General features: G+C 42.3%; 1 protein-coding gene across 2 annotated transcripts; it reads left to right on the top strand.

Annotated features, from left to right (window-relative positions):
- Positions 1 to 7: 7 nt before the first annotated feature.
- On the top strand, positions 8 to 24,152 carry c8orf33 (chromosome 8 open reading frame 33). Of its 2 annotated transcripts, none has more exons than XM_018097431.2 (12): positions 8 to 92; positions 3,251 to 3,331; positions 4,169 to 4,259; positions 6,878 to 7,015; positions 7,907 to 8,535; positions 8,941 to 9,031; positions 9,718 to 9,864; positions 10,410 to 11,343; positions 21,312 to 21,360; positions 22,748 to 22,829; positions 23,417 to 23,473; positions 23,967 to 24,152. In XM_018097431.2, exons 2-8 carry the CDS (start codon positions 3,323 to 3,325, stop codon positions 10,643 to 10,645), a joined length of 1,341 nt encoding a protein of 446 aa, XP_017952920.2. In that variant the 5' UTR covers positions 8 to 92; positions 3,251 to 3,322; the 3' UTR covers positions 10,646 to 11,343; positions 21,312 to 21,360; positions 22,748 to 22,829; positions 23,417 to 23,473; positions 23,967 to 24,152. The 2 variants fall into 2 exon arrangements, with proteins under 2 accessions (XP_017952920.2, XP_012826384.2); XM_012970930.3 differs by having other exon boundaries at positions 31 to 123.
- Positions 24,153 to 25,693: the final 1,541 nt, after the last annotated feature.

The following is a 25,693-nucleotide window of genomic DNA, read 5'->3' as shown; positions in this document are numbered from 1 at the left end:
ATAGGGGGCAGCACTTCCTGTTTAACAGCGCATGTGCGCGGAAGACACCGTGAAATGTGTATATTTTCGCGGAATGAGTTGAAGAGAATCAGGTGACTGATAAATAATTGAGTGCAAAACTGGGTGAGTCGATATGTCTTCCTTCTCTGTAAGGGCTGAGAGAGATTATAGTTAGAGAGAAGTTATAGGCACATGGGTCTCTGCACTCCCACAGCTCCCTGCTTCGGCTTTAGGGCCCAGAGGTGCACATTCTGACTGGCCAAGTGGCCCATATTTTAGGGACAGTCCCTGGTTTTGATTCTTTACCTAATAGCCAGGGCTGCTGCTCCCTATAAGCAGAGTACTCAGTCTGCATAGGGCACCAACTCCCAGGGGGGCACCATCCCAGCTGCTCAAAAAAAATATAACATACCCCCCAACACTGTCCCGCCGGTTTTTATAGCGCATCCCGCTGTCCCGGATAGTTCAATCAATCTTTGGGGGCACTTACTATGGGGGCATTGTCTATGGGGGATATTGGGGGCACTTATTATGGGGGATATTGGGGGCACTTACTATGGGGGCATTGTCTATGGGGGCTATTGGGGGCACTTACTATGGGGGCATTGTCTATGGGGGCTATTGGGGGCACTTACTATGGGGGCATTGTCTATGGGGGATATTGGGGGCACTTACTATGGGGGCATTGTCTATGGGGGCTATTGGGGGCACTTACTATGGGGGTATTGTCTATGGGGGATATTGGGGGCACTTATTATGGGGGATATTGGGGGCACTTACTATGGGGGCATTGTCTATGGGGGATATTGGGGGCACTTACTATGGGGGCATTGTCTATGGGGGATATTGGGGGCACTTATTATGGGGGATATTGCGGGCACTTACTATGGGGGCATTGTCTATGGGGGATATTGGGGGCACTTACTATGGGGGCATTGTCTATGGGGGATATTGGGGGCACTTACTATGGGGGCATTGTCTATGGGGGATATTGGGGGCACTTACTATGGGGGCATTGTCTATGGGGGCTATTGGGGGCACTTACTATGGGGGCATTGTCTATGGGGGATATTGGGGGCACTTACTATGGGGGCATTGTCTATGGGGGCTATTGGGGGCACTTACTATGGGGGCATTGTCTATGGGGGATATTGGGGGCACTTATTATGGGGGATATTGGGGGCACTTACTATGGGGTATTGTCTATGGGGGATATTGGGGGCACTTACTATGGGGGCATTGTCTATGGGGGATATTGGGGGCACTTACTATGGGGGCATTGTCTATGGGGGATATTGGGGGCACTTATTATGGGGGATATTGGGGGCATTTACTATGGGGGCATTGTCTATGGGGGATATTGGGGGCACTTATTATGGGGGATATTGGGGGCACTTACTATGGGGTATTGTCTATGGGGGATATTGGGGGCACTTACTATGGGGGCATTGTCTATGGGGGATATTGGGGCCACTTACTATGGGGGCATTGTCTATGGGGGATATTGGGGGCACTTACTATGGGGGCATTGTCTATGGGGGATATTGGGGGCACTGTGTGTGGGGCCCCTATAGTAGGTGTTTTTTTTTAGTATTTTATTTTTACTTCCGTAATATTTGGGGGAGGGGGCACAAAAGTAAATTTCTGCTTAGGGCACCCATTTGGCCAGCAGCGGCCCTGCTAATAGCTGAGCTTTAAGGTAGGACAGAGCCTGGGCACCATAACAGGGGCCTATGAGACAAGTTATGGAATTCCCCCCCCCCCCAAAAAAAAAACAGGGGTCCCAAGTTAGATTTAAGGCATGTCTCAGTATGCATTAAAGCAGGGCTCCTCGAACTGTTTAAACAGGGGGCCAGTTCAGGGTCCCTCAGACTGTTGGCGGCCGGACTATAGTTTTTAAAAAAAAAATCAATGAATTCCCACACTGCACATATCCTATTTGTAGTGCAAATAACATGAGACATGTGTAAAGCACAGGGTCCAATCTTACTGCAGGGCAGGCACTAAGGCCACAGATTTAGGTTACAATTCATTAAATATATGACCACAATGTTGTTAGTAAAATCAGCCCCAAGGTATCACACCTACTCTTAAAAAAAAAAAAAAAAAAAAAAAAGTTTTGTCCCAAGATCGTGAACATGATCCATGAATACCTCAGGAGATATAAGGCTCCGGTATTTTGAGACTTTATTATTGCAAACTTTAGAGACCGATACTTGGCCTTAGCCCAGAAACGGTGCAAATACTAAATCCTGACAAAAGTGTTTTAGCTCTTTCTTTGGCTGTTCCTCATGAACTGGACTCTAATTATAGTTTAGGAAGGAAGGAAGAACTAAAACACAATTAAAGAATTTGAATGTCTGTACCTGCATCAGCGTTCTGCTATGCCCCAGCGCGTCGGCACGTAATGCACTGGGGCAGAGCAGGTACTAGCCAGGGAAGACGCAGAGTGGGCAGGGGGCCATATCTGTCCCGCGGGCCATAGTTTGAGGACCCCTGCATTAAAGGAATAGTAAAGGAATAGTAACACCAAAAAATGAAAGTGTATCAAAGTAATTAATATATTAGGTACTGTTGCCCTGCACTGGTACAACTGGTGTGTTTGCTTTAGAAACCCAACTGTAGTTTATATAAATACCCTGCTGTGTAGCCACAGGGGCAGCCATTCAATCTGGGAAATAGGAGAAAATCTAGTTGTCAAAAAATGTTCCCAGCACTACGTCAGGCATCTTGCTGGTATCTTACATATAGAGATAATTATGTCATTTTTTCTTCATTATATGCCACTGGAATCAGACATGGGAATTAGGGACAGACTTGAATTCTCATTGGAGGATTTTTTGCAGATTTTAAAGCAGTTTCTGGCTGTGGAGATTTGGGGAAAAGTTTTGGAAAGTTTTATTGCCCAATATTGCTTTAAGAATACAACCCTGATGTTCCTGGACTACAGCTTCCAGCCTTCATTATATGTTACTTTATTCTGGGGTTTGTAGTCCACAATAACTGAATACCGTTTGGTTGAGCAGTGTAGCAGGGTTTACAACTTCTTTAATCCCGCATTTTCTATCAACCTATTCCTGGAATTTGCTGCATTTGAGACTTGTCCCATTTACACTAGCTATTCCCAGGTCATAATCCCTGCTCCCCATAGAGTTACCCCTTAGAATAAAAGCAGTGAGTATATGTGTGATATATCAGAGTGACTGCAATTGCTGTATGTAACAAAATACATATTTTTCTTTCAATGTAGCCTCAAGGTTTTTGTGTTCAACAAGTATTAGAAGAGTCCCCTCGTGAGGTGAACAAAGAGGCTACTCCTCTGATGGAGGAAGTGAGTATGAAATCTCCTATCATTTCTGCCTTTTTTGCTGTTCTGTCACTGTCATTTGCTTATACATATCTGTTCTCTGGGCCTGACTTTTAAAACATTATCAGGTCTGTGAATCCGCTGCTTTGCAACATTGTTGCAGGAGTCAGAGCCAGAGAGTGCAGAAAATATAAAGCCAGATGCTACTTGCAGTTGCAGCTACATTTACAAACAACATTGTAAATGTATTTGTAATTTCTGTATTAGAATGCTACTTAGAATGATGATTTTTCTTTCACTGTACAGAAATTAGTTTTTGGGTGGAGTTCCCCTTTAAACCCTTTTCAAAGAAGTAAAAAGGCTTGAGGTTGATATTGCTGCCTTTATTATTTGCCCAAGCAGATTCATGGGTCATAAAGCAATTATTTCAAGCCTAATTTAAATCTATTCCCATATGCATTCTAGTTTTAAATGGCTGAGCTCAAGAGTTGTTCACTGTAACACAGCCATACATGGGCTGACCACGTACACTATCTCAGTGAGCAGCCCACATGCCTAAATGATGGATAGTACACAATAAACACAAACATGGTATGGCTGCCTTTCCTCTTCACTCCCTCATCTTCCAGTGCACCATCCATTGGCAGATCAGATATTTCAAACTGCTTGTTCCCCATTTGCTAATCCACCATAAATGCATCAAATATGATTAAGTTTCTATGACTTTATTGGTACTTATGTTGCCTGCTTAACTCTGTAACGCATATGCCGCCTACTAAACTATATTCTGCCTAGTACAATCTATCCCTACTGGGCACATCCATACTGCATTTCTACAGATCACATATTGTTAATCCACAGGCTCCTAAAGGAACATTTGAAGATGAACTGGAATGGTGTATTTCTCAGCTGGAAAAGGGGCTTCTGCACCTTAGTCCCACTGCAAGACAAGGTGTGTAGAGCACAAGGGTTTACAGTTCAGCTACAAAATATATGTACTATGTAATATGTTCCTATAGCATGTCATTGCCTGAAATGTACAAATATTGAATGCAGTCAAGAGCACTATGCTAGGGTTAGCAAAGCAGAATGGGGCTTTAGGAGTGATTTGTTTTCTGCTTTTTTCTATGAACTTACTTTGTTCCTAGGGAGATTCCTACAGTAAACAGATGCCACAACAATTGCAAACAGGGTATAAAGACTTCCTGGATCAGAAATTACAGGAACAGAAACCAAAATCCCAATTAATGCATTTTTTATCTGCTAGAACATTTACCCCCGCCTATACACCTTTGTTTCTGCACTGCCTAAACTGTTGTTCAGAGCTAGGCAGGCACACTTAACAGGACCCGTAGTTGGAACAACTATGCTTAATTACCATGACTTATTATAGGTCCTGTTATAAGTAAGTTATTGTTCCAAGAATATCTGGGGCAGCAATTAACTGTTCAGCCCAAATCTCACCCTAAATGACTTTTAAGCTGAGCTTAAAAGCTTCTATATTGTGCATTACCTAATAATAATAATAAACAACAAAAGTATTTTAAGAGATGCACAGAGGTATTACATTTTAACATGCAGAGCTATGCAGCTGCACTATGTCATAGTAGTAGGTTTCATTAGTGTCAGGCTCTTCTATGAAAATCTGATCCCCCACCCCCAAAAAAACAAAATTGGGTAGAAAAGCAGCACAGAATTTGCCTCTGCTCCTTCATTAAACTTGCAATAAATGTGCTGCAATGTGCATCTAGGAGTTGTTGCAATTCAATAGCCAGACTCTAAAATTGTAACCACCTTCCAGCTGATGAGTGGATATGAAACCCTTTGTAGAAGACCTGGGGTGAATCTCAGATCTGAACATTGCCAGCCAGCATAGCAGCAAAGGAGTTATTTATATGCAAAGATCAGGGGCAAGACATTAAGGAGGAAATGGAAACTGACAACTGGATAGAAACCTGAGAGGCCACCCCTCAGCTAACCCATAAAGAGCAAAGATATAAAGTGATACATACGTAGAGCCTCATTGCTTCTTGGCTTCATACCTTGGGCTGGAATAGTGATGATGTTAGATAAGACATGGCATATGTGCCTTTCTGTAGCCCATGTGAACTACAAATCCTAACATGATGGTAACTGCAGGCCACAATAAATAGGGGCAGGTGGGTTTGCCATTTTTATTTGAGAGAGCGCGCTTACATAGAGAGGGCCTGTGATTGAACATGCCACATTTGCAGGATGGCGCGGCAAATAGGCACATAGGCTGATTTCATATTAAGTCTGCTACAATTAGGAATTAAAAGCAAATACCTGAATAGTTACTATTGCACTTGTTTTGCATTAAAAAAGGGCATTGACTCAAGGGTTGAAAACATAATTTTGCCTCTTTATAGGTCTCTGGTGAGGCCTCACCTTAAGTATGCAGTGCAGTTTTGGGCTCCAGTCCTTAAGAAGGATATTAATGAGCTGGAGAGAGTGCAGAGACTGCAACTAAACTGGTAAAGGGGATGGAGGATTTGAACTATGAGGTTAGACTGTCAAGTTTGGGGTTGTTTTCTCTGTGAAAAAAAGGCGCTTCTAAGGGGACATGATTACTCTGTACAAGTACATTAGGGGGATTATAGACAGATAGGGGTTGTTCTCTTTTCCCATAAAAACAACCAGTGCACCAGAGGCCCCCCTTTTTAGATTAGAGGAATGGAACTTTAATTTTAAGCACTTTTTCACGGTGAGGGCAGTGAGGTTGGGGAATGTCCTTCCTAGTGATGTTGTGAGGGCAGATTCTGTTAATGCCTGTAAGAGGGGCCTGGATGAGTTCTTTAACAAGCATAGTATCCAAGGTTACTGTGATACTAAAATCTGCAATTAGTATTGATGTTGGTATATATGGTTTATTTATGTGAGTGTATAGATAGGCCAGTATAGGTTTGTGTGTGCTGGTGTTTACTTGGAAGGGTTGAACTTGATGGACTTTGGTCTTTTTTCATGTAGCTATGTAATATATGGTGCAGTTTATCACCTGCTGTATTCCAGCCCCACTGAATCTTGTTTTGTATTTCAGTAGCTAAGGTTCGGCCCCTACCGAAGGCAACAGTATATCAATTAATGTGTTTTTGGTGCCAAAAGAGACATATCTGGCAGATCAAACGATTTGATATGGGGTGTTATTTTTATGTATAGCTGATATTTCTGCTGCAGCTTTGTATGTTTGTGTTTTGTATGATTATGCGGGAAGTTAGGCAGTACTTACAATTGGCTGTACAATCCCCTTACTAGCCCTTAAATTGAAGCCTAGGCCTTTAATGATGTCTTGGGGATATTTCTCTTTATATAAAATGCAATAGCCAAGGGTGGGCTCAGACTATAGGAGCATAATATTGGTTATGGGATTCTTTTCCCAAGAAAACCCAAACAAGCATGATGGTTCCAGCCTATGAAATACAACCAGGGGTGATTGGTTAGGGTCAGCAAATATACTTTCCTTTGACGTAGTTATGATGTCTGGTATTTTTGTGACTTAAAGTTCAAGTTTGTGAAAATGTATGAACCAGTGTGTGTTTGTTTTCACATCAGTATCAGACACTCAGAGGATTCTACGAGTCCTGCGCTCTCGAAAAGCTCCCTTCGTAAAGAAAAGATCGGTAATGAACCAAGTCTTCGGTAATTACCGTCTTAAAATGGCAGAGGAAAGAAAGGCCCTAGAGAGCGCTGGTGAGTATCTTCAGCTTCTTGTGGAAAGTAATAATGAAAGCCAACATCTCATTGGTGGATGAAATTTAACTGTGTTGGTAAATAAGTTTCACAGGATCTTCCTATGTTCAGTCTCAGTAGAGCAAATAAACAAGAGCTTTGTAACATTTTGTTGGCTCAAGTAGGAGTAAGTGGGAGGAACTGGTATACATCATACAGGCCTGGGGAGAACATATAACCTTCTTGCTGAGGCTGTGTACATTAGAACTAACATAGGCAGGTTAAGGCAGTCTTGGGCCTTGCATGGATTTTGGGCTGTAGTGGATGGAGGGAATTAATATTCAACTGACTCATTTTTATGGTATTTGGAGTGACAGCTTTGTCACTGTAAGCTTCCTTTTTAAAATCTTTATAAATTAAAGCTTGCCTTTACAGTGTAAGTTGTTAACTATGGCTGTCGATACATTAGCCACATATCAGTTCTGCATTGAGTCAGGGTGGCAGCACACTGATATTCTCTCTAATGTCCCCCTGTCGTTCATGTTATTTTGTTTTTTTTCATGTTATTTCTTGTATGCCCAGCTTACAATATTTTTATCCTTTATATGTATAGTACTGGCATATTCCACAGCGCTTTACAGTTTATATGTCATTCATATCTAGTTGACCTGCTGGTGTATTGAAAATCATTAGTTATAAATTATAAAAAGGCAATTGCTTCATGTGCTTTTTAATGTATCGCCTTTTGTTCATAACAGTCACAATAAATATTGTTGCATGTCACTTTAAAAAAAAAAAAAAAAAGGAGGGGGTGCAGTATAAATAGAAATTCAAAAAATACATTTATTTTAGTGGGATGTTAAGAATAACTGTAATACATCCTAATGTTTCATCATCTTCATTTTCTTAAAGCTCACACCACCAGTCACGCACACATTCAGGAACACGCGGCCCAGGATTCAGGGAGCGTGGCATATAGGAAATGTTCAAAGGAGGCATCAGGAAGTTCTGGTCATTGGTTCACTCCGTCTGACAACAGCTTCCGTTTCGGCTTCAGCCCTGAGGAACTGGATCAAAGTGGGCAGGGTGGGTCTGAGGATGCTGCCAAAGAACAACAAGAATTCCTCAGGGCAGGGGACAATAAGGACTGCGATCAAGGCAGCATTTTGACCAGTAGTTCAGGGTTTGCCTTCAATTTCCAGATCCCAGAGAAGGATGGTGAATGTTCACATATCCAACAAGGTTCTGTACAGGAGGCATGCAATGAAACCATTAGACCGCCATCCCCAGAGGTCAAGAATGTAGCCAAAGAGGAAGAATTCCAAAGCCACAGAGCTGTGGGCAGCACAAAGGACATCAAAAGAGTAGATGCCTCCTCAGACAATAATGTAAAGCCTGAGGTGTCAGGGAAAAATTCAGGAGACTCACCGAGGAAAAAAAAGAAAAAAGGGTCTCATGGGAAGAAACCCACTGAGGCCAATCAAACTGGGAACAAAGATAAAAAAGCAGGGGAATGTGTATGTCCTACAGAGGAGTCAAAGGTGAGATGCTAGGAGAACACACACCACAAAGCTAAATTTAATTATTTTACATTTAAACATTCTAAAAGTGGGGGGGGGGGTAACCCCTGTGGCCATGTTGGGCTTACCTTCTGAGCACATACATCTTGCCAGTATATAAAAGTCTAAAATATAGAGAGGGATTGTTCTCCTTACACACAGCCTTTTCCATAGCCAGTAGATAAATAATAAACCCTGGTTATGTGCCTAAAAGGCTCACTTATGTACTACACAGCTACATCTTAATTAGCTATGATAAGCAAGTTTGTGTGACGCAAAGCCATCAACGGTTTAATTAATGAGGTTATAGAAAAGGACTTATTATGTAATAACCATATATATATTCAGAGAAGAGAATGTTCAGGGATTGTCTGTTCTCTGTTTCAGACTGGCGAAGATGACCTGCGCAGAGAACTTGACTGGTGTGTGGAACAGCTAGAGATGGGACTGCAGAGACAGAAATCTACACCCAAGCAAAGTAAGGGTTAGGGACAGTGATCTGAGGCCACAGCCTTGCCTATTGCTTTGTAGGGTTAGATCGTTTTTATCTAGAAACCTGTTATCCAGAACACTCAGGTTCTCTCCCAAAGAGCCTATTGTAAGCAAATAATTCCAGTTTTTAAAAATGATTGCTGTTTTTTCTGTAATAATAAAACAATGACTTGTACTTGATGGTAACTAAACTGCATTAATCCATATTGGTGACCTTGGGTTTATTTTATGTTTAAATGCTAATCAGTAGTCTTAAGGTAAGTTGATCCAAAATACGGAAAGATCCCTTATCCAGAAAGCCAGGCCCTAAGCATTCCAGATAATATATCCCATCCCATACCTGTATTTTAGGGCCTTGTGGTCAGAGTCTTTTATTCAGAAAGCTTGTTAAAGGAGACATATACCCTCTTCTGAGCACTTTTGCAATTACATTATTAGAATACTCTGAGAAAATTTAGATTGTTAGATAGTAGGGTTTATGTCCCCTTTTCACAGTGTGTGGACTGACTGTGTTAAATGTATCAACAATTGGAAAATACTTAAGTTGCCCTTAAATTCTACTGATCAAAAAACTTCACATATTCCCTTTGCAACACTTCTAATGACAAACTCTTTGATTATATGAGTTGTAGTTTATATACTAGTGTGTAATACTGACTTGCTTTCCTGCAGTGGAAGAAGCCTTACGTGCTGTGAAAATATTGCGTAGCGAGAAAACAGCGTTGGTGAGAAAGCGCCAGGTTATGCGCACAATGTTTGGTGACTACAGGCGGAAGATGGAAGAGGAGAGACAGAAACAGCTGAGGCTGATGCAAACTGGTGGGTGAACCAAAAGTTATGCTGCTTTGTTAAGCTGGTTTGTAAGAGCACACAGGCCATTCTTGAGTGTCTGGTTACCCAGGCTTTCATACTCCGTTGGCAGGGGGCAAAACACCAGAAATCAAACCCTATTCAACTTTCTTGATAGGCAAAAATTTCAAGAAATTTACACTCCATCCATGGAGCAACAAAATGCTCCAAATCAGACTATGTTCCACTTACTGACTGGTATCCTCTTGCTTACTCAAACACTTGGGAATCTGTGCCACCTCCCCCACCCATTATCTTTCTCAGGTTGTTTAGCTCTTTCCAGAGTGGTGCCTGGCATAAAGAGGTAAAGCCCAGCATGTGAGGGTTGATGTGTCTCTCTGCTTTAGGGGACTTAAGTCAGTAGGGCAGGGGTGGCCAATACGAAGCATATAGCAGGGTATAATGCACAGATGAGCAATGCACAAGACCATTGGAACTGCTGATATTTTGCTGCAGATATATCTGTTGTTTTATATTGTGTTTTGCTCTCACACTCTGTTCCTTATTCTCTTCAGCTGCAAAATCTGCACGGATAAGTGAAGTGGCCACAGGAACCAGACAGAACCGGAGTAAAGTGTTTCGCCAGTGCCTACAGAACTCCAGCAGAACCCAGCAAATATGTTCTAGCTCTTCGCCTTCTCCAGAGTCGCTTCAGAATGATTTAACTGCTGGGACATCTAACGGTACCTCCAGTCAAGAGCGGTTTGTTTTCAGGCCGTCTGAGGAGCCTTTCTGCTTTAACTTCATCTAAGCGTAAGGTGGAGAATCAGTGCACTTCAACTCCTAATTTATTATGCAGACTTCAATGCCCATTATAATTTCATTGCCTTCATTTCATTGTTTAGAAATAAGTCGCTGGCAGCACGCAGTGCGCAATAAAAGCCAAAGTGCCACATTTTTAAACCCAGTGGGTTGGTAAAGGTTTCAACTGTGATATATTTTTCTTCATAAATGATTTGTGTTAAGGAGTTTGCAGGTGATGAGGTTGAAAAACACTTACTGTACAATAAACACTGCTCTGTTACCCATGTTTTATTTCTTTTTATATGGTTCTGAATATTCTTCCTATATTTTGATACAGATACCTACTACCTACTGTGATTCAGTATCCCCTGAAGGGCTCATAGGTTACATTATCAGACTGGAAACCATGCCAGGACTGGGATTCAGAATAGGCCCTGGTATATCAAGTACACAGAGGCCAAAACAGCCTCCCCACCAGCCCAATAAATAGTGACTGTCTATGGTATCTTACAGCAGCCCCTCTGGCATTTGCCAGAATCCACAGATTGCCAGTCCAGGCCTCCTGGAACCATCTTTTGATTCCCAGTGTGGCAAAATGTGAGCAAAGATTGGAAGCTGGATTTCTGGAGAACATGTTTTACCTTGGTCAGATTTTTGCCAAACCATGGACCAGGATTCATTTATCCATATTACCAAATAAGGGAGGTCAGTATTTTCTTTAATCATCAGATTTTTAGACTGAAATTTCAGGGCCAGGTTGAAGCTGAAAGTGAGCAGAGTGTGTTCTATGTTAGTCATTCTAGCCAAATGTACATTATTTTAACGGAAATGTAAACCCTCAACATAATTTACTGAAAAACTGCTCAGAGCGCTCTTCTAAGCAGATTTTTTTTCTAGTATTCAGGCTATTAGCAGTAATTAAACTGCCATTATAATGAATTTAGTGAAACAGTGCCACCTGCTGTTCATCTTGACTGACTGCAGTCCACCGAATATTCATTTAGTAAGAAAAGGAACGTCTAGAGAAGAATAGCTAAAACATAAGCTGCTCTTATTATATACCCAGAAGCACATTTCTGCCACCAACCTACCCACTTGCTTGCCCGCTCTCCCCCCAAAACCCACCAAACTTTATCAGTATTTGAGGTTGGTGACTAGTAATTAATAAAACTAATGCAAGCTAATTGGCTTTCTCCCGATTTATGATTTCTTTGCCAATCTTCAATTCCAGTTTTTGAGATTTATGAAATTGAAAAAGATTCAGTGGGATATGGATATTCTAATTTGGGAATTTTGATATTGGATTTTTGGTGTCTGAAAGAGTCGTCATCAAATGGCAGGAGTATAATATCCTTTGATCAAACCAAATACCAATTACTTTATTGATCGGCACAAGGGAGATTGCTTGGCGATTATATTGATAGTTAAAGTTTTTAGCGTTTTCCCCATGGGAGCCAAAGCACTTTGCATCAATCAGAGCATTCATTATAGGGCTTAGGGGGTTATGTAATAAAAGGCAGTAAGTTTGGTTGTTATGGGTTACTGCTCCTGGACAATCAGCAGGAAGCATTAACTGGTCACCTGTTTAAAAGCAAACATCTTATTGGTTGCTATTGGTTACTGCTCCTGGGCAAACTTTCTGCTTTTTATTATGTATGGGGGTTTGTGTGTAGTCATTATTTACTCTAGCAATGTTGGGACACCAGTAGATGAGGTGACAAATCAGTAACCTTCGGGCCAACTTCAACTGCATCTGGAAGTGAGAATGTGGTTCATATTGCCCTAGTACCCTGTATAGTCTGCTGCATTGCTCCCAAGAAACATGTTCTACCATCGCTCAAATACTGTATATATTCTGCAAAACAATAGGTGATAGGACCTTGCTCCTCCCCGTATGTATGGGATCCATTATCCAGAAACCCATTATACAGAAAGCCCTGAATTACGGGAAGGCCATCTCCCATTTTAATCAAAAAATTCTATAGGTCCCATACCTGTATAATCCTTACTTTAGGCAAATCAATCCTATTGGGTGTATTTAATGTCTATAGATAGATAGATCAGTCACCTTAGGTTACTTTATGCCATCACATTCCCAGTTGCTAATCCATAACTGACAGAGCAAAGCTCCAGCAACTGCACAATCCGGTTGTCAGAGAGGTCAGTATTCCAGACACAATTCCAGTTATTACTAGGAATGTCCATTATCAATTTCAAAGGGGTGGTTGAAACCAATAGGAGAATTATATAACAGTCTCCTTTTAATGGCTGGCAGGCAAACACTATATAAAATGTATTTTCCCCATGAAGTCATGTGGGTGGTGTTTAGCTGCTGGGTCATTGCCTTGGCAAACTCGGACTCGAAACCAGAGAGCAAAGGGTGTCCATGGCCAAGATTTTCTTAGGACGTTTTGTGATTGGCCAAAGGATTTTGGCACGTCACCAACTCGTGTCAGCGGGATTTCTGCCTTAAGCTAGTGGGTGCAGCCATTTGGACTTCAGTCTGTCAGGAGGTGCTGGGGTAAATTAACTGTCTACGTGGGGACCCCAAAGGACCCTATTACTAACCAGCTGGAGAAGAAAGGCCAGCAAGACAACAAAGGGAAGACTATTATTTCTAAACATTTTTATATTCCAAAAAGTATTTATTTCGGGGGGAAAACTTGCAACTTTGGACAATATATTATCCATTTTTAACTATTTTTTTCATACAATATTTTCATTAGAGGAGATTTCTACACTCAAGTTCCAATCAGCTGTTTTTGTAAGCTCTTGAGGATCCATCTTATCTACCACTAACCTTCAACCTCGTTAGGAAAATGGATGAGGTCTGGATACTTTCTCTCTGCCTCACACTCTTTGCCTTTTTCATTTTTATCCTGTCTCTGAGGTCCAAAGCAGAACCAGCACCGGCGAGTATCAGTAAAGCGCCCGTGCCCTCGGCAAGTTTCAGCTCTGGGGGAAGGCAGCTGGAGTGCAGCGAAGAAGAGGTGGAAGCCATGATGGAACGACTAACGCATTTGTTGTTTGAGCCCAATATTGGGAAAAAAGAAGTTGTTCAGGAGAAGAGAAGAGCTGCCCCTCCGGAAAGGGCAGAAGAGAGAACCCAGCACAGAATGGATGCTGAAAATACGAATGAAACTCAAGAGTCATTGGGCAAACAGCCAGTGCATACCCAGCCTGCCTCTCAGCTGAGCCACCACAGGGTTCAGGTACGGGACAAGGCTCGGCAATAGAGCTCAGTCAGCAGTGGCCCAGAAATGGAAACTAGATTTAGCAGCTCATGAGTTACGGGTGATAAAATATGTATATACCATATTTGTGATTAAACTGCAGCACAGCATAGGTCCCAATGGGCAGGCTTCATTTTGAGAAAATTTCAGAGAATATCAGTACCAAACCGTGACGGCCACTGTAAGGATTTGCAGTACAGGGATGGGACCTGTTATCCAGAATACTAGGGACCTGGGGTTTTCTAGAGAAGGGATTTTTCTGTAATTTGAATCAACATACTTTAATTTGACTAAAGAATCATTTAAAAATGTAATAAACCCACTTGGATTGTTTTTCCTTCAATAACAATAATATCTTACTTGGGATCAAATACAAGCTATGGGTATATAATAACAGAGAAAAAGGAAATCATTGTTAAAAATTTAACTTATTTGATTCAAATGGAGACTATGGAAGATGGCCTTCCTGTAATTAGGAGCTTTCTGGATAATGGGTTTCTGGATAACGGATCCCATACATGTAGTTCAAGATGCAATATTTTTGCCATTATTAATGTTTATGTCAACCTTCTGGGAGAACAATGATCTATTTAATGTGGCTGTATACTAACAATTGCAAGGAATACAGTGGGGGGCACATCTGTGTACCCCCCAGCACACACCCATCTGGTAAGAATAGCCCAGTGCCTGGTACAGAGGTCTCAGCACCCTCCCAAAAACTGCAAGAATTTTTCTAGAAAAAAAAGGTCAGATACAAGCAGGGTAAATCCACACCCTTCCCCCTTGAAGTGTTAAATTCACTCAGTAAATACCCAGGAGTTTACCCTGCTTGTATCTGCTCCCTTGTGCTGGTAACATTTCTTGCAATATTGTTCATCACCAGCCCTGGGTATATTTATAGTTCAAAAGAAAAACAGAGCTCCCCCCAACTCACCAGATGGAAAGTCCTCTACTCTCATATGGATTTAAGGGTGTGTCTTAATATGACATAATATAATTCTTTCACATATGAATGATGGTTGATATCCCTGTAGTGAGCACCAAGCATTTGGGGTTTTGCTGCGCTGCCACCATTAATGTGTGCATGGTCTTAAAAGTGAGTGTGGTTTAAAAAGGGGGAATGGTCAAAATGTCTTCCATTAGCAGGCCTCCACTATGTATGCTAGGGAAATTCCGGCCCTCGGCACCACAGAAGTTGGACAGCACTGACCTATGGAATTGGTTGAGATTAATGTATCAAAGGGTGAAATAAAATATGCTCTTAAAATCCCATTAAGTTGAATAGATACCAGTGGAATTTCTGCTGGCAGGCTGTGGTGAGTTGTTTTTTTACTTTATGATAAGTGAAAATCACATTGCATTTGAAGGGCCCGTAAACCCCCTTGTTAACAAGTACAAAGAATAGGGCTTGTGTTGAACCTACTTGTTGCCTATTGTTTTAATCATGAAATTCTAGGGGGTTTTGTGATTTCTTGACTTAAACAGGGAAACTGAAGTTACTTCATGTTTGGGCTGTTCCAGTTTGCAAGATTGCTACTGCACCTTGTTCCAGTTCCTCCAAACTAAGCGCTGGCAGAGATGCGCTCCCTGGTCCGACTGGGCTGGCAGACTCAATCCCCACCATCGCTCACCCACTCATCTCCCTTTCCCAATCACGTACGTGCATGGGGGGGAGGTGGCAGCCGTGGTGGGCCCAGGACACCGCAGTCCAACCCTGCAATACGTATCCAATGTGCCCACTTTGAGCCCATACAGCCCTAAAATGGGAAAGTCTTGCTCCCCCTGGGAACTGTAGAAAGGATTTTCTCTTCTTTTCTTTCTTTTTTTCCAAGACTGAAAGGGCTGGCTCTTCCAGGTCTCTTCTCCGGGCAGTAAGATTTGGAACCCTTAAAAGAAGATTTGGAAGATCTGAATGATGCCCTTCTGTCTTAACAATCTTGGAAAGAAATGCAGTTTCCCTGCTGTGGCTGTGGCAATTATTTTCTAGTTTGGTCCCACAAAGCAAGTGACCGTCATTAGGCAATGAGCGAAGATTGTGTTTAGAGGGCTTATCCGCCATGCATTGTCTGAGCCAAGGGAATCTTCTTGTTGCCACAGTGAAACTCATATTCTTGGCAGCTAATTTCAGGACATCCATCTAAGATCAGACTGGGTCAGCAGAACATCGGGAAAAAACCTGGTTGGTCCCAGCACTCATAGACCCCTCTAGCCTGGGCCCACTGCCTGCTCAGGATTTGTGGCCGGATCAGTTTGCCATTGCGGCAAGTTTCCTGCACCAATTCTGGTTGGAGGGGGGGCTCCATGGCTGGGGTGTTATCCCTTGAGGTGTCAACCTCTGTTAAGCCCTGGACACCCCAGACCAATGCTGTATCCATTGATTCTTCTGCACAAACTAGTGTCACCTTTTCTAAAAGTGAATGTTCTCTGGAATGATGAGCTCTGGAAAAAATGTTACAGCACTGTGGGCTTACGAGTAGCTCCAGCAGCTTTTCCAATGGATCTCAAAGCCAGAACCATACCAGGGATGTACCAAATCCACTGTTAGGGGATCAAATCTTTCACAAAGGATTTGGACAAATCCAAAAGCAAATCTCCAACTCTACTTAATATATGCAAGGGTTCAGACTCGGTGCAGCCAGGCACTTGGATTTGTCTGGAATAGGCTTGAATTCTGCCAGATCTGGGATTTGGTGCATCCCTACTTCAGCCACTTTAGGGCACTGCAAGCATTTTCTCCTGGGTGAATTTTCTCTTCTGCTATCCTCTTTCTAATCCTAGAGGCACAGCCTGCAGGAGAGCAGGAAGTAGAGTGGGGGCGGAGCCACATTTTATTTACTAATTATTTCCTGTCCCTCACAGCAGGAGGAAAGCAACAGGAAAAACTACCCCCATGTGTGATCTGAAATGCTATCCTGAATGAAGAAATTTGCCTACATCTGAGGCCAAATGGCACACTAATTGGCCAAATGGCTCTTTGTCTTGAGACAAATAAATGGCTCAGGCGTGCAGTCCTCATTTTTTCCTACATTTCTATTTGTAGTAGAAAGTAATACAACGGCCATCTGTATAGTTTTTTGATTTTCTCTCTATTTCTTTCTGAAAGGGCTTTGCTCTTAGTCTTCCAGGTCTCTTGTCTGTGCAGTAAGATTTGGAACCCTTAAAAGATGATCTGAATGATGGCCTTCTGTCTTAACAATCTTGGAAAGAAATGCAGTTTCCCTGCTGTGGTTTTGGCAATTATTTTCTAGTTTGATCCCACAAACAACTGACCGTCATTAGGCAATGAGCGAAGATTGTGTTTAGAGGGCTTATCCGTCATGCATTGTCTGAGCCAAGGGAATCTTCTTGTTGCTGATCCTAGTGTAATAGTGACAAAATGAGTATACTCTCTGCCTTTGGAGTATATTGTTGCTGTATAATAAATGTTATAATAGTAACGCCCCTACAACTGCTGTCATTTCCAGTCTGTCCAGTAATAAAACTGATGAATGTGGTGACCCCAACATTTTTTTACATTGTGCGGTTTACTAGTTTTGGAGCTATACCCTCCCACAGTAGTAGGCCCCAGTAACTATGGAGCCCACAGCAGGCCAACTTCCTCCCCTCTACTGTTACACCCCAAGCATATATTCTGCTGCCTACCCCTAGTACTGCCCTGATATTTGTATTATATACTATTCCATGTGCAACTTTGTTTCAGTGGTTACACTGATACCAGAGATTTGATTGAATGGCCTACAGTGGTGTGAAAAACTATTTGCCCCCTTCCTGATTTCTTATTCTTTTGCATGTTTGTCACACAAAATGTTTCTGATCATCAAACACATTTAACTATTAGTCAAAGATAACACAAGTGAACACAAAATGCAGTTTTTAAATGAAGGTTTACATTATTAAGGGAGAAAAAAAACTCCAAATCTACATGGCCCTGTGTGAAAAAGTGATTGCCCCCCTTGTTAAAAAATAACTTAACTGTGGTTTATCAATTTCAATTTTCAATTTCAATATCAATTTCTGTAGTCACCCCCAGGCCTGATTACTGCCACACCTGTTTCAATCAAGAAATCACTTAAATAGGAGCTACCTGACACAGAGAAGTAGACCAAAAGCACCTCAAAAGCTAGACATCATGCCAAGATCCAAAGAAATTCAGGAACAAATGAGAACAAAAGTAATTGAGATCTATCAGTCTGGTAAAGGTTATAAAGCCATTTCTAAAGCTTTGGGACTCCAGCGAACCACAGTGAGAGCCATTATCCACAAATGGCAAAAACATGGAACAGTGGTGAACCTTCCCAGGAGTGGCCGGCCGACCAAAATTACCCCAAGAGCGCAGAGACAACTCATCCGAGAGGCCACAAAAGACCCCAGGACAACATCTAAAGAACTGCAGGCCTCACTTGCCTCAATTAAGGTCAGTGTTCACGACTCCACCATAAGAAAGAGACTGGGCAAAAACGGCCTGCATGGCAGATTTCCAAGGCGCAAACCACTTTTAAGCAAAAAGAACATTATGGCTCGTCTCAATTTTGCTAAAAAACATCTCAATGATTGCCAAGACTTTTGAGAAAATACCTTGTGGACCGACGAGACAAAAGTTGAACTTTTTGGAAGGTGCGTGTCCCGTTACATCTGGCGTAAAAGTAACACAGCATTTCAGAAAAAAAACATCATACCAACAGTAAAATATGGTGGTGGTAGTGTGATGGTCTGGGGTTGTTTTGCTGCTTCACGACCTGGAAGGCTTGCTGTGATAGATGGAATCATGAATTCTACTGTCTACCAAAAAATCCTGAAGGAGAATGTCCGGCCATCTGTTCGTCAACTCAAGCAGATCTTGGGTGCTGCAGCAGGACAATGACCCAAAACACACCAGCAAATCCACCTCTGAATGGCTGAAGAAAAACAAAATGAAGACTTTGGAGTGGCCTAGTCAAAGTCCTGACCTGAATCCTATTGAGATGTTGTGGCATGACCTTAAAAAGGCGGTTCATGCTAGAAAACCCTCAAATAAAGCTGAATTACAACAATTCTGCAAAGATGAGTGGGCCAAAATTCCTCCAGAGCGCTGTAAAAGACTCATTGCAAGTTATCGCAAACGCTTGATTGCAGTTATTGCTGCTAAGGGTGGCCCAACCAGTTATTAGGTTCAGGGGGCAATTACTTTTTCACGCAGGGCCATGTAGGTTTGGATTTTTTTTCTCCCTAAATAATAAAAACCCTCATTTAAAAACTGCATTTTGTGTTCACTTGTGTTATCTTTGACTAATAGTTAAATGTGTTTGATGATCAGAAACATTTTGTGTGACAAACATGCAAAAGAATAAGAAATCAGGAAGGGGGCAAATAGTTTTTCACACCACTGTATGTCAGGGACACATTGTAACACCCAGATTCTATATTTGGTTTGTAAAATTAAACTTTTTTTCAGATTGTAAGCTCTTTTGGACAGGGCCTTCTTTACCTCTTGCATGCTCTTATGTCCATTTATTATACAGTGCAGAGAAATATGTTGGCAGTTTTTAAATACGTTAATAATAATACTATTTCATGATGTCATTGCCAATGCTGCAGGGAGTCTGACTGATTTGCTCCCCTGTATCTGTGGCACAGTCATGGCTATTGCTTTGGATTCAGGGGTGCTGCTGCAATATGGTGAGCTCAGAAACTCGCCTCAGGCAGCAGAACCCCTGCCTCAGGGTGGCAATAGAGCCGAAATGCCCCTGTTTGGATGACCAGCTCTGGGTATGGGCTGTTAATAGCCTTTAGTGCAGTAAGTGTTGCCTAGGGGCCCCCTGCAAGGTTTTCCATTGACCATCCCAGCTGACCCCCACCCATCGTGTTGCCACCAAAAGGGAACTTTCCTAACTCAAGTGTTAATGTTCACATATTGTAAATCATTCTGATGACTAGTTGGCTTTAATTCGTTTGTGGAGAAGTGACCGTATTGGTTGCGGTGCTGTAACCCAAGCCCGCACTGGCCGAGTCCAGTTACAGAAGGGCCCTCATAGGAATTCCTGCTGTGATCCAATAAAATATTCATATTTAACTGTGTGTGCCAATAGTCAGACAGTTATAATGCCATGGAGATCAGTTTTGCCACCTTTTAATCAAGAAATAAACACTTTTAGTTATAGTAATTCCAGTTATCTGTATAATACAGCCTCTTACGGGGCATTGAAACCTTTAAGGGCTCTGGTACACGGGGAAATTAGTTGGCCGCGACAAAACTCCCTGTTCGCGGGCGACTAATCTCCCCGAGTTGCCATGACCCGCCATCCCACCAGCGAACATATAAGTCCCCGGCAGGATGGCACACGCGGCAGCGTGATTTCCCGAAATAGTCGAAAAAGCCTTGCGAGTCTTTTTGGCGATTTCGGGAAATCGCGCTGCCGCGTGTGCCATGCGAACAGAGAGTTTTGTCGCGGGCGACTAATCTCCCCATGTGCCAGAGCCCTAAAGGAGAAGGAAAGGTAAAATCACTGGGGGGAGGGGGCTAATGTTGGGCAGTACAGCCTTTCACTTTACTGCCCTTGCGCAAGTGGCGTGTTATGATTGATTGGAAGCAGGTTTTATGGAGTGTAGGGTATTAAGTAAGTTCCAGTGAGGCACAAACTGGTATAAATGATTGTTGGGGTACAAGGTTGGATTGGCCAGCTGGAAAATCAGAATGTATTGTGGTGGTGGGCTCCAGTGAAAAGCATTGGAGCAAAAGATAAATGGTCAAAAACTACCAAAAACACAAGGTGAATGGTCACATTTAATGTGAATCTGAATTATTCAAAATTCATTTTACATATATATATATATAAAAATCTTTCGAAAGTAGGCCGCTCCACACAGGACTTATGGTGAACAAAAAAATGTATTTGTAGAATATAACAATTACTGATGTTTCGGCTGGCGTTCCAGCCTTTCTCAAAGTTGAGAAAGGCTGGAACGCCAGCCGAAACGTCAGTAATTGTTATATTCTACAAATAAATGTTTTTGTTCACCATAAGTCCTGTGTGGAGCGGCCTACTTTCGAAAGATTTTTGTACATATACATGAGGACTGCACCCAGGCAAGTTTAACTTTGAAAATCGTGAGTGCCTACCCTATGGATTCTGTGCTATATATATATATATATATATATATATATATATATAAATAATACACACTATGTTTATTGTCATTTTGTCATTAAAAATGATGGGCCATATTGTGCTTTTTCTTTGTTACACCAGTACAGTTTTGCCAGTTTATAAACATTTTATAAGACTTTTTCACAGGCCTGAAGCTGTATTGGTGCCCAACCATTTACCCCCCACACTGTATCTGTTGTTTTCTTACTTGCATAATCCCACCCCTCCCCCACTGCTACCAATTGCTTCTCCTGCCCTACTGGGCTGCACCTAAACTATAATTATACATGTATTATATATGTTTTTTTTTCCCCAGGAGAGATCGGCCCCAGCCCCTGGGGTTGGGAATATCATGGATGAGATTGGTAAGTATGACTGGAAATATGCCTTATAGCTTGCAAGGATCCATCTCCCCAAATTTTTATGTGATCAGGTAACCCTAATCTATCTAGGCTACAAGGTAAATGTAGTTGTGATCCTACATGGTAGGCTTTACATTCCATCCATGTGTTCCTGTATTACATATGCCATTTACGAAGCATAATGGTAGTACATACTGGTAGTACAAAAACAACAGTGCCTCCTTCACTGGCCTCCCATGCCCATGTGATCATAGCTGGGCAGCACTGAATATCTAACCAGCACTATATCTGTCCTCATGATGTCTGATTACAGTGTAATATTAGTAAGCCAAATCTGCGCAGTAATCTCCCTATGATAAATATAGCTGGGGAGCTGATGTTGCATTGGAGCACCCTCCTGCATCTGTAATGACATTTGGAACACCCACCATGGAAGTGAAGGAGGAAAGTTTAAAAGGGTTGTAAACCCAATCATAACGCTGTCCCACTGTGCCCCCTAGTTTTGCTATAGAAGCTGTCGAAAAACATAATTATTATCAATTTATTATTATCATTATAAATGCAAGAGAAGTGACCAATGAGAACACTTATTCTTATTTTTGCTGGAATCTTACATATAGAGCTAATTATGTCATTTTTTTTTTCTTCATTATATGACACTGAAATTGGACATGGGAATTAAGGACAGACTTGTTCAGTGCTGGGAAACTGTGCTTATTGCTCCCAACTCCAATTGCAGGAACAAAGAGGAGCCTTATTTACACAGATCAGCTGGGATTCTCATTGGAGGATTTTTTGCATTTTAATGCAGCCGCTGGCCCTGGAGATTTGGTGAAAGGTTTTTGAAAAGTTCAATATTGCTTTAACAATACAACCCTGATGTTGCTGTACTACAGCTCCCAGCCTGCCTCAACCTGGGATTTGTAGTCTAGCATTAATTGAATAAAGTTTGGTTGAGCAGTGCAGTGCAGCAGGGTTTACAACCCCTTTAAGCAAAGGTTTATGTCTCCTTTAGGTACTGACAATACAATTCTGTTTACCTTTCCATATCCAATTTCTTGGCTGCAATCTACAGAATATAAAGAATTTTTATAGCGTGCTTTAGGGATGAATTCCTTCAGCGCCAGCGGTCCAATGAGAATCCTACCTGCTCCCCTGGATCATTGGTGGATTTGTATGGTTGTTATTATTAATCATTGCTAAAATGGCCCTACTGATCTGCTGGTCCTTGGGCCAATGCCCCTTTGTGCCAAATATAGAAGCTTCCCTTGGAGGCAAATGATAAATATCCCTGTGATGTACCTCTTGGGCAAAATGAAATACCATAAGAACAAGTTGCTTTGCTTCAGGGACTAATCTTGTTATAACTATTGCTGTTTTCCTTCTTTAGAGCAAGCTGTGCAAGAGACGGTGGAGCCAGACTACTATAGCAGGCGCCGGCAGCACCAGGCCGGCTCTCGTGGAAGGCAGTGGTGGGTACCAATTGGGTCATTTTTACTTAATGAAGAATTATGTTATCTACATGCTCCTCACTCCCCTTCTCAGGCAGCTCTGAAATGGGATTCAAAATAAACCCTGGCATTCCAACTACACAGGGGCCCAAACAGCCCCCACCAGCCCAATAAATAGTGAGTGTCTATGGCACCTTACAGCAGCCCCTCTGGCATTTGCCAGAACCCACAGATTGACATCCACCCACGGCCGAACTGCTCCTCCCATCCCTCAGATCCTGGGTGGGCAGTTAGCCAGGTGGCGTAGGGCCCATAAGCCCACCCCAACCCTGTATGCAGGGGGTGCAAGGTGATGTCCAAGTGCAAATTTTGTACCAGAGCCCATAAGACACTAGTTACCTTAATAAAGAAAGATTTTTCATAAACTTATATTGAAACTACTTATCATTCTTTGCTCCTTCCCCCCAGGATCCCTATATCAGTTGGGACCCTCCCCCAGCAATCACAGGGTCGGCTTCTTCAATAGTTACACCCCTGGTCAAAACAGTAATTGTATCAATGAATATCCTGATGGCTCTGTATTATACTAATAGAATTGTACTTGGCAGGTCTGAGCTGACAGGGAGAACTGACACAGACAGCATGTGAGAAGGTCCGTGCCTTGGGTGAGTATGCACCAATTGCAACAATACAGCACTGCTGAATGTCATTCGTGTTCTCTTTTAGCTTATATACCTAAACCAAATACCTACTGCTCTGTGAGGCTACACTTTTATTGCTTCTATTGCTCTCATTCAGACCGCTGCTTGGTTGCTAGGATAAATAAGACCATAGAAACCAGATACCTGCTGAAATGCCAGACTGGAGAGCTGCTGAACAGAAAGCTAAATAACTGAAAAACAACAAATAAAAAACAGTGGCCAATTTCAGTATTAATTGCTACATCATACTAACATGCTACATCATTTAACAGTTAATTTAAAGGTGAACAACTCCTTCAAGTTTTGGTGCTTACTTTAGAGAGCTGGGGCATGTGAATCCGAATTAATATCCCATTTATTAACACCTCTTCCCTTGTTTTGTCTTTTGGAAAAGAATATTAAGTACCATGCACTTGGTAACCAGCTATTCTCTCTCTTTCCTTATTCCTGTTGACAGAAATATGGTGCTTAACTGAGGAGTTGACAACAGCCAATCAAAATCCTTTGGCCAACTCTAAATTTCATCCGTGTGAAAGAAACCACCATGAATGCTTGATAAATGAACCCTACCCCACTGACGCGGGTATTTCTTGCCTTGCGACTGTGACCGTAATACAGATTAAAGACCCCAGTGAACACCTGACAGCTGCCATCAGTTCTTTTTAAACCATTTCACAGCTAACAACTCACTTAATGTCACTGCAAACACCATTTATTTGTGTATGTATCCATTTATTTATCCATTAGGAACACATAAGACGATATGTTATCCAGATATATTTTGGGTGTAAAGTTAAAAAAGGGAAATAACTTTCCAATGCACATTCATTAAACATTTTGAAGTGATGTATATTGGAAAGGGCAAGGTGCTCAAGGGCACCTGTCACTCTAAAATTGTTAGGGTTATAGTTCTAATACAGCCTGCACTTTTTTTTTTTTTTTTTTTTCAATGGCCCCTGTGAGCGCTAGGCCATTTGTGCTGGGAGGGAGCTCCTGGTGCAGATGGCCATGTTTAGTTGAGTACACGTGCATAATGCGCAATAGCTGTTGCACAATTCTCTGTGCCACAGCATGGCCACCCACGCCAGGAGCTCCCTCCCAGTGTCGCCTACAGCTGGGGGGGGCAATTAATGAAAACTATTGTTTCCTCCAACCAAAGTGCCAGGACTGGGATTCAGAATAGGCCCTGGCATTCCAAGTACAGCTCCCCACCAGCCCAATAAATATTGACTGTCTATGGCATCTTACAGCAGTCCCTCTGGCATTTGCCAGGACCCACAGATTGCCAGTCAGTACCTGGGGTGAAATAATTTTAGGGTGCACAAACTATATAAGCAGGACTCAGGAAATACATTGTAATGTGCAGGGAGTCCTGGCCAGGGAGTCTGACTCAGCAGCTTAACTATACCAATGCTCCTTGGAATGAGATTTATGCCAAGCCTCTAAGGAATCCAGTAACGGTAATGTGACAGGAAAAAGGGGATTATCTGCACCAGCTCCTTAAATTAAATACTGAAGCTCAAAACAAAGAAAAAGCCCCACTACACTCCAACCATGAATCAGGTCTGGACTGGGAGTCAAAATAGGCCCTGGCATTCCAAGTACACAGAGGCCCAAACAGCCCCCCAGCCCAATAAATAGTGACTGTCTATGGCATCTTACAGCAGCCCCTCTGGTATTTGCCAGAACCCACAGATTGCCAGTCCGGGCCTGCCATTAATGTATATACAATGTCCAAATGGACTTTTATTTAGCCTGGCTTGTGTAACTGACCTGCTCCGGACCCATGTAAATTACATAGAAGTCACATATGAAAAGATACAGGGGGGGACAGAGGGATGCTTTGCAGGTCTGAGACTGAGTTTAATCAGTAACAGCAGATGGGCAGAGCTTTAGGTCCATGGCCCATGGGAAGATTAGTTGCCGATTAAATCTTGGCTAATCGTTAAGTTTCCTCCTGCAGGAGGCGATTTACTTTATTGCTGGTCGGAAGGCATTTCGGGGAGATTAGTCGCCCACATTAGCAAAGATTTAACCAATGGCAACTAATCTCAATGTGGGCCATGGCCTTAAGAGGGCATCTCATGTTGGTTAGCATGGCCGGGCATCAGGTAAGTGATTATAATCAGTTGGGGGTTGCATAACATTTGGCACCCTCCCACCAGTGATTATAACTTCCAGTGC

Source organism: Xenopus tropicalis, chromosome 9, assembly GCF_000004195.4.
Source record: "Xenopus tropicalis strain Nigerian chromosome 9, UCB_Xtro_10.0, whole genome shotgun sequence".
NCBI classification, from domain to species: domain Eukaryota; kingdom Metazoa; phylum Chordata; class Amphibia; order Anura; family Pipidae; genus Xenopus; species Xenopus tropicalis.
The sequence above is the reverse complement of the archived record's forward strand: the minus strand, read 5'-3'. Positions and strand labels throughout refer to the sequence as shown.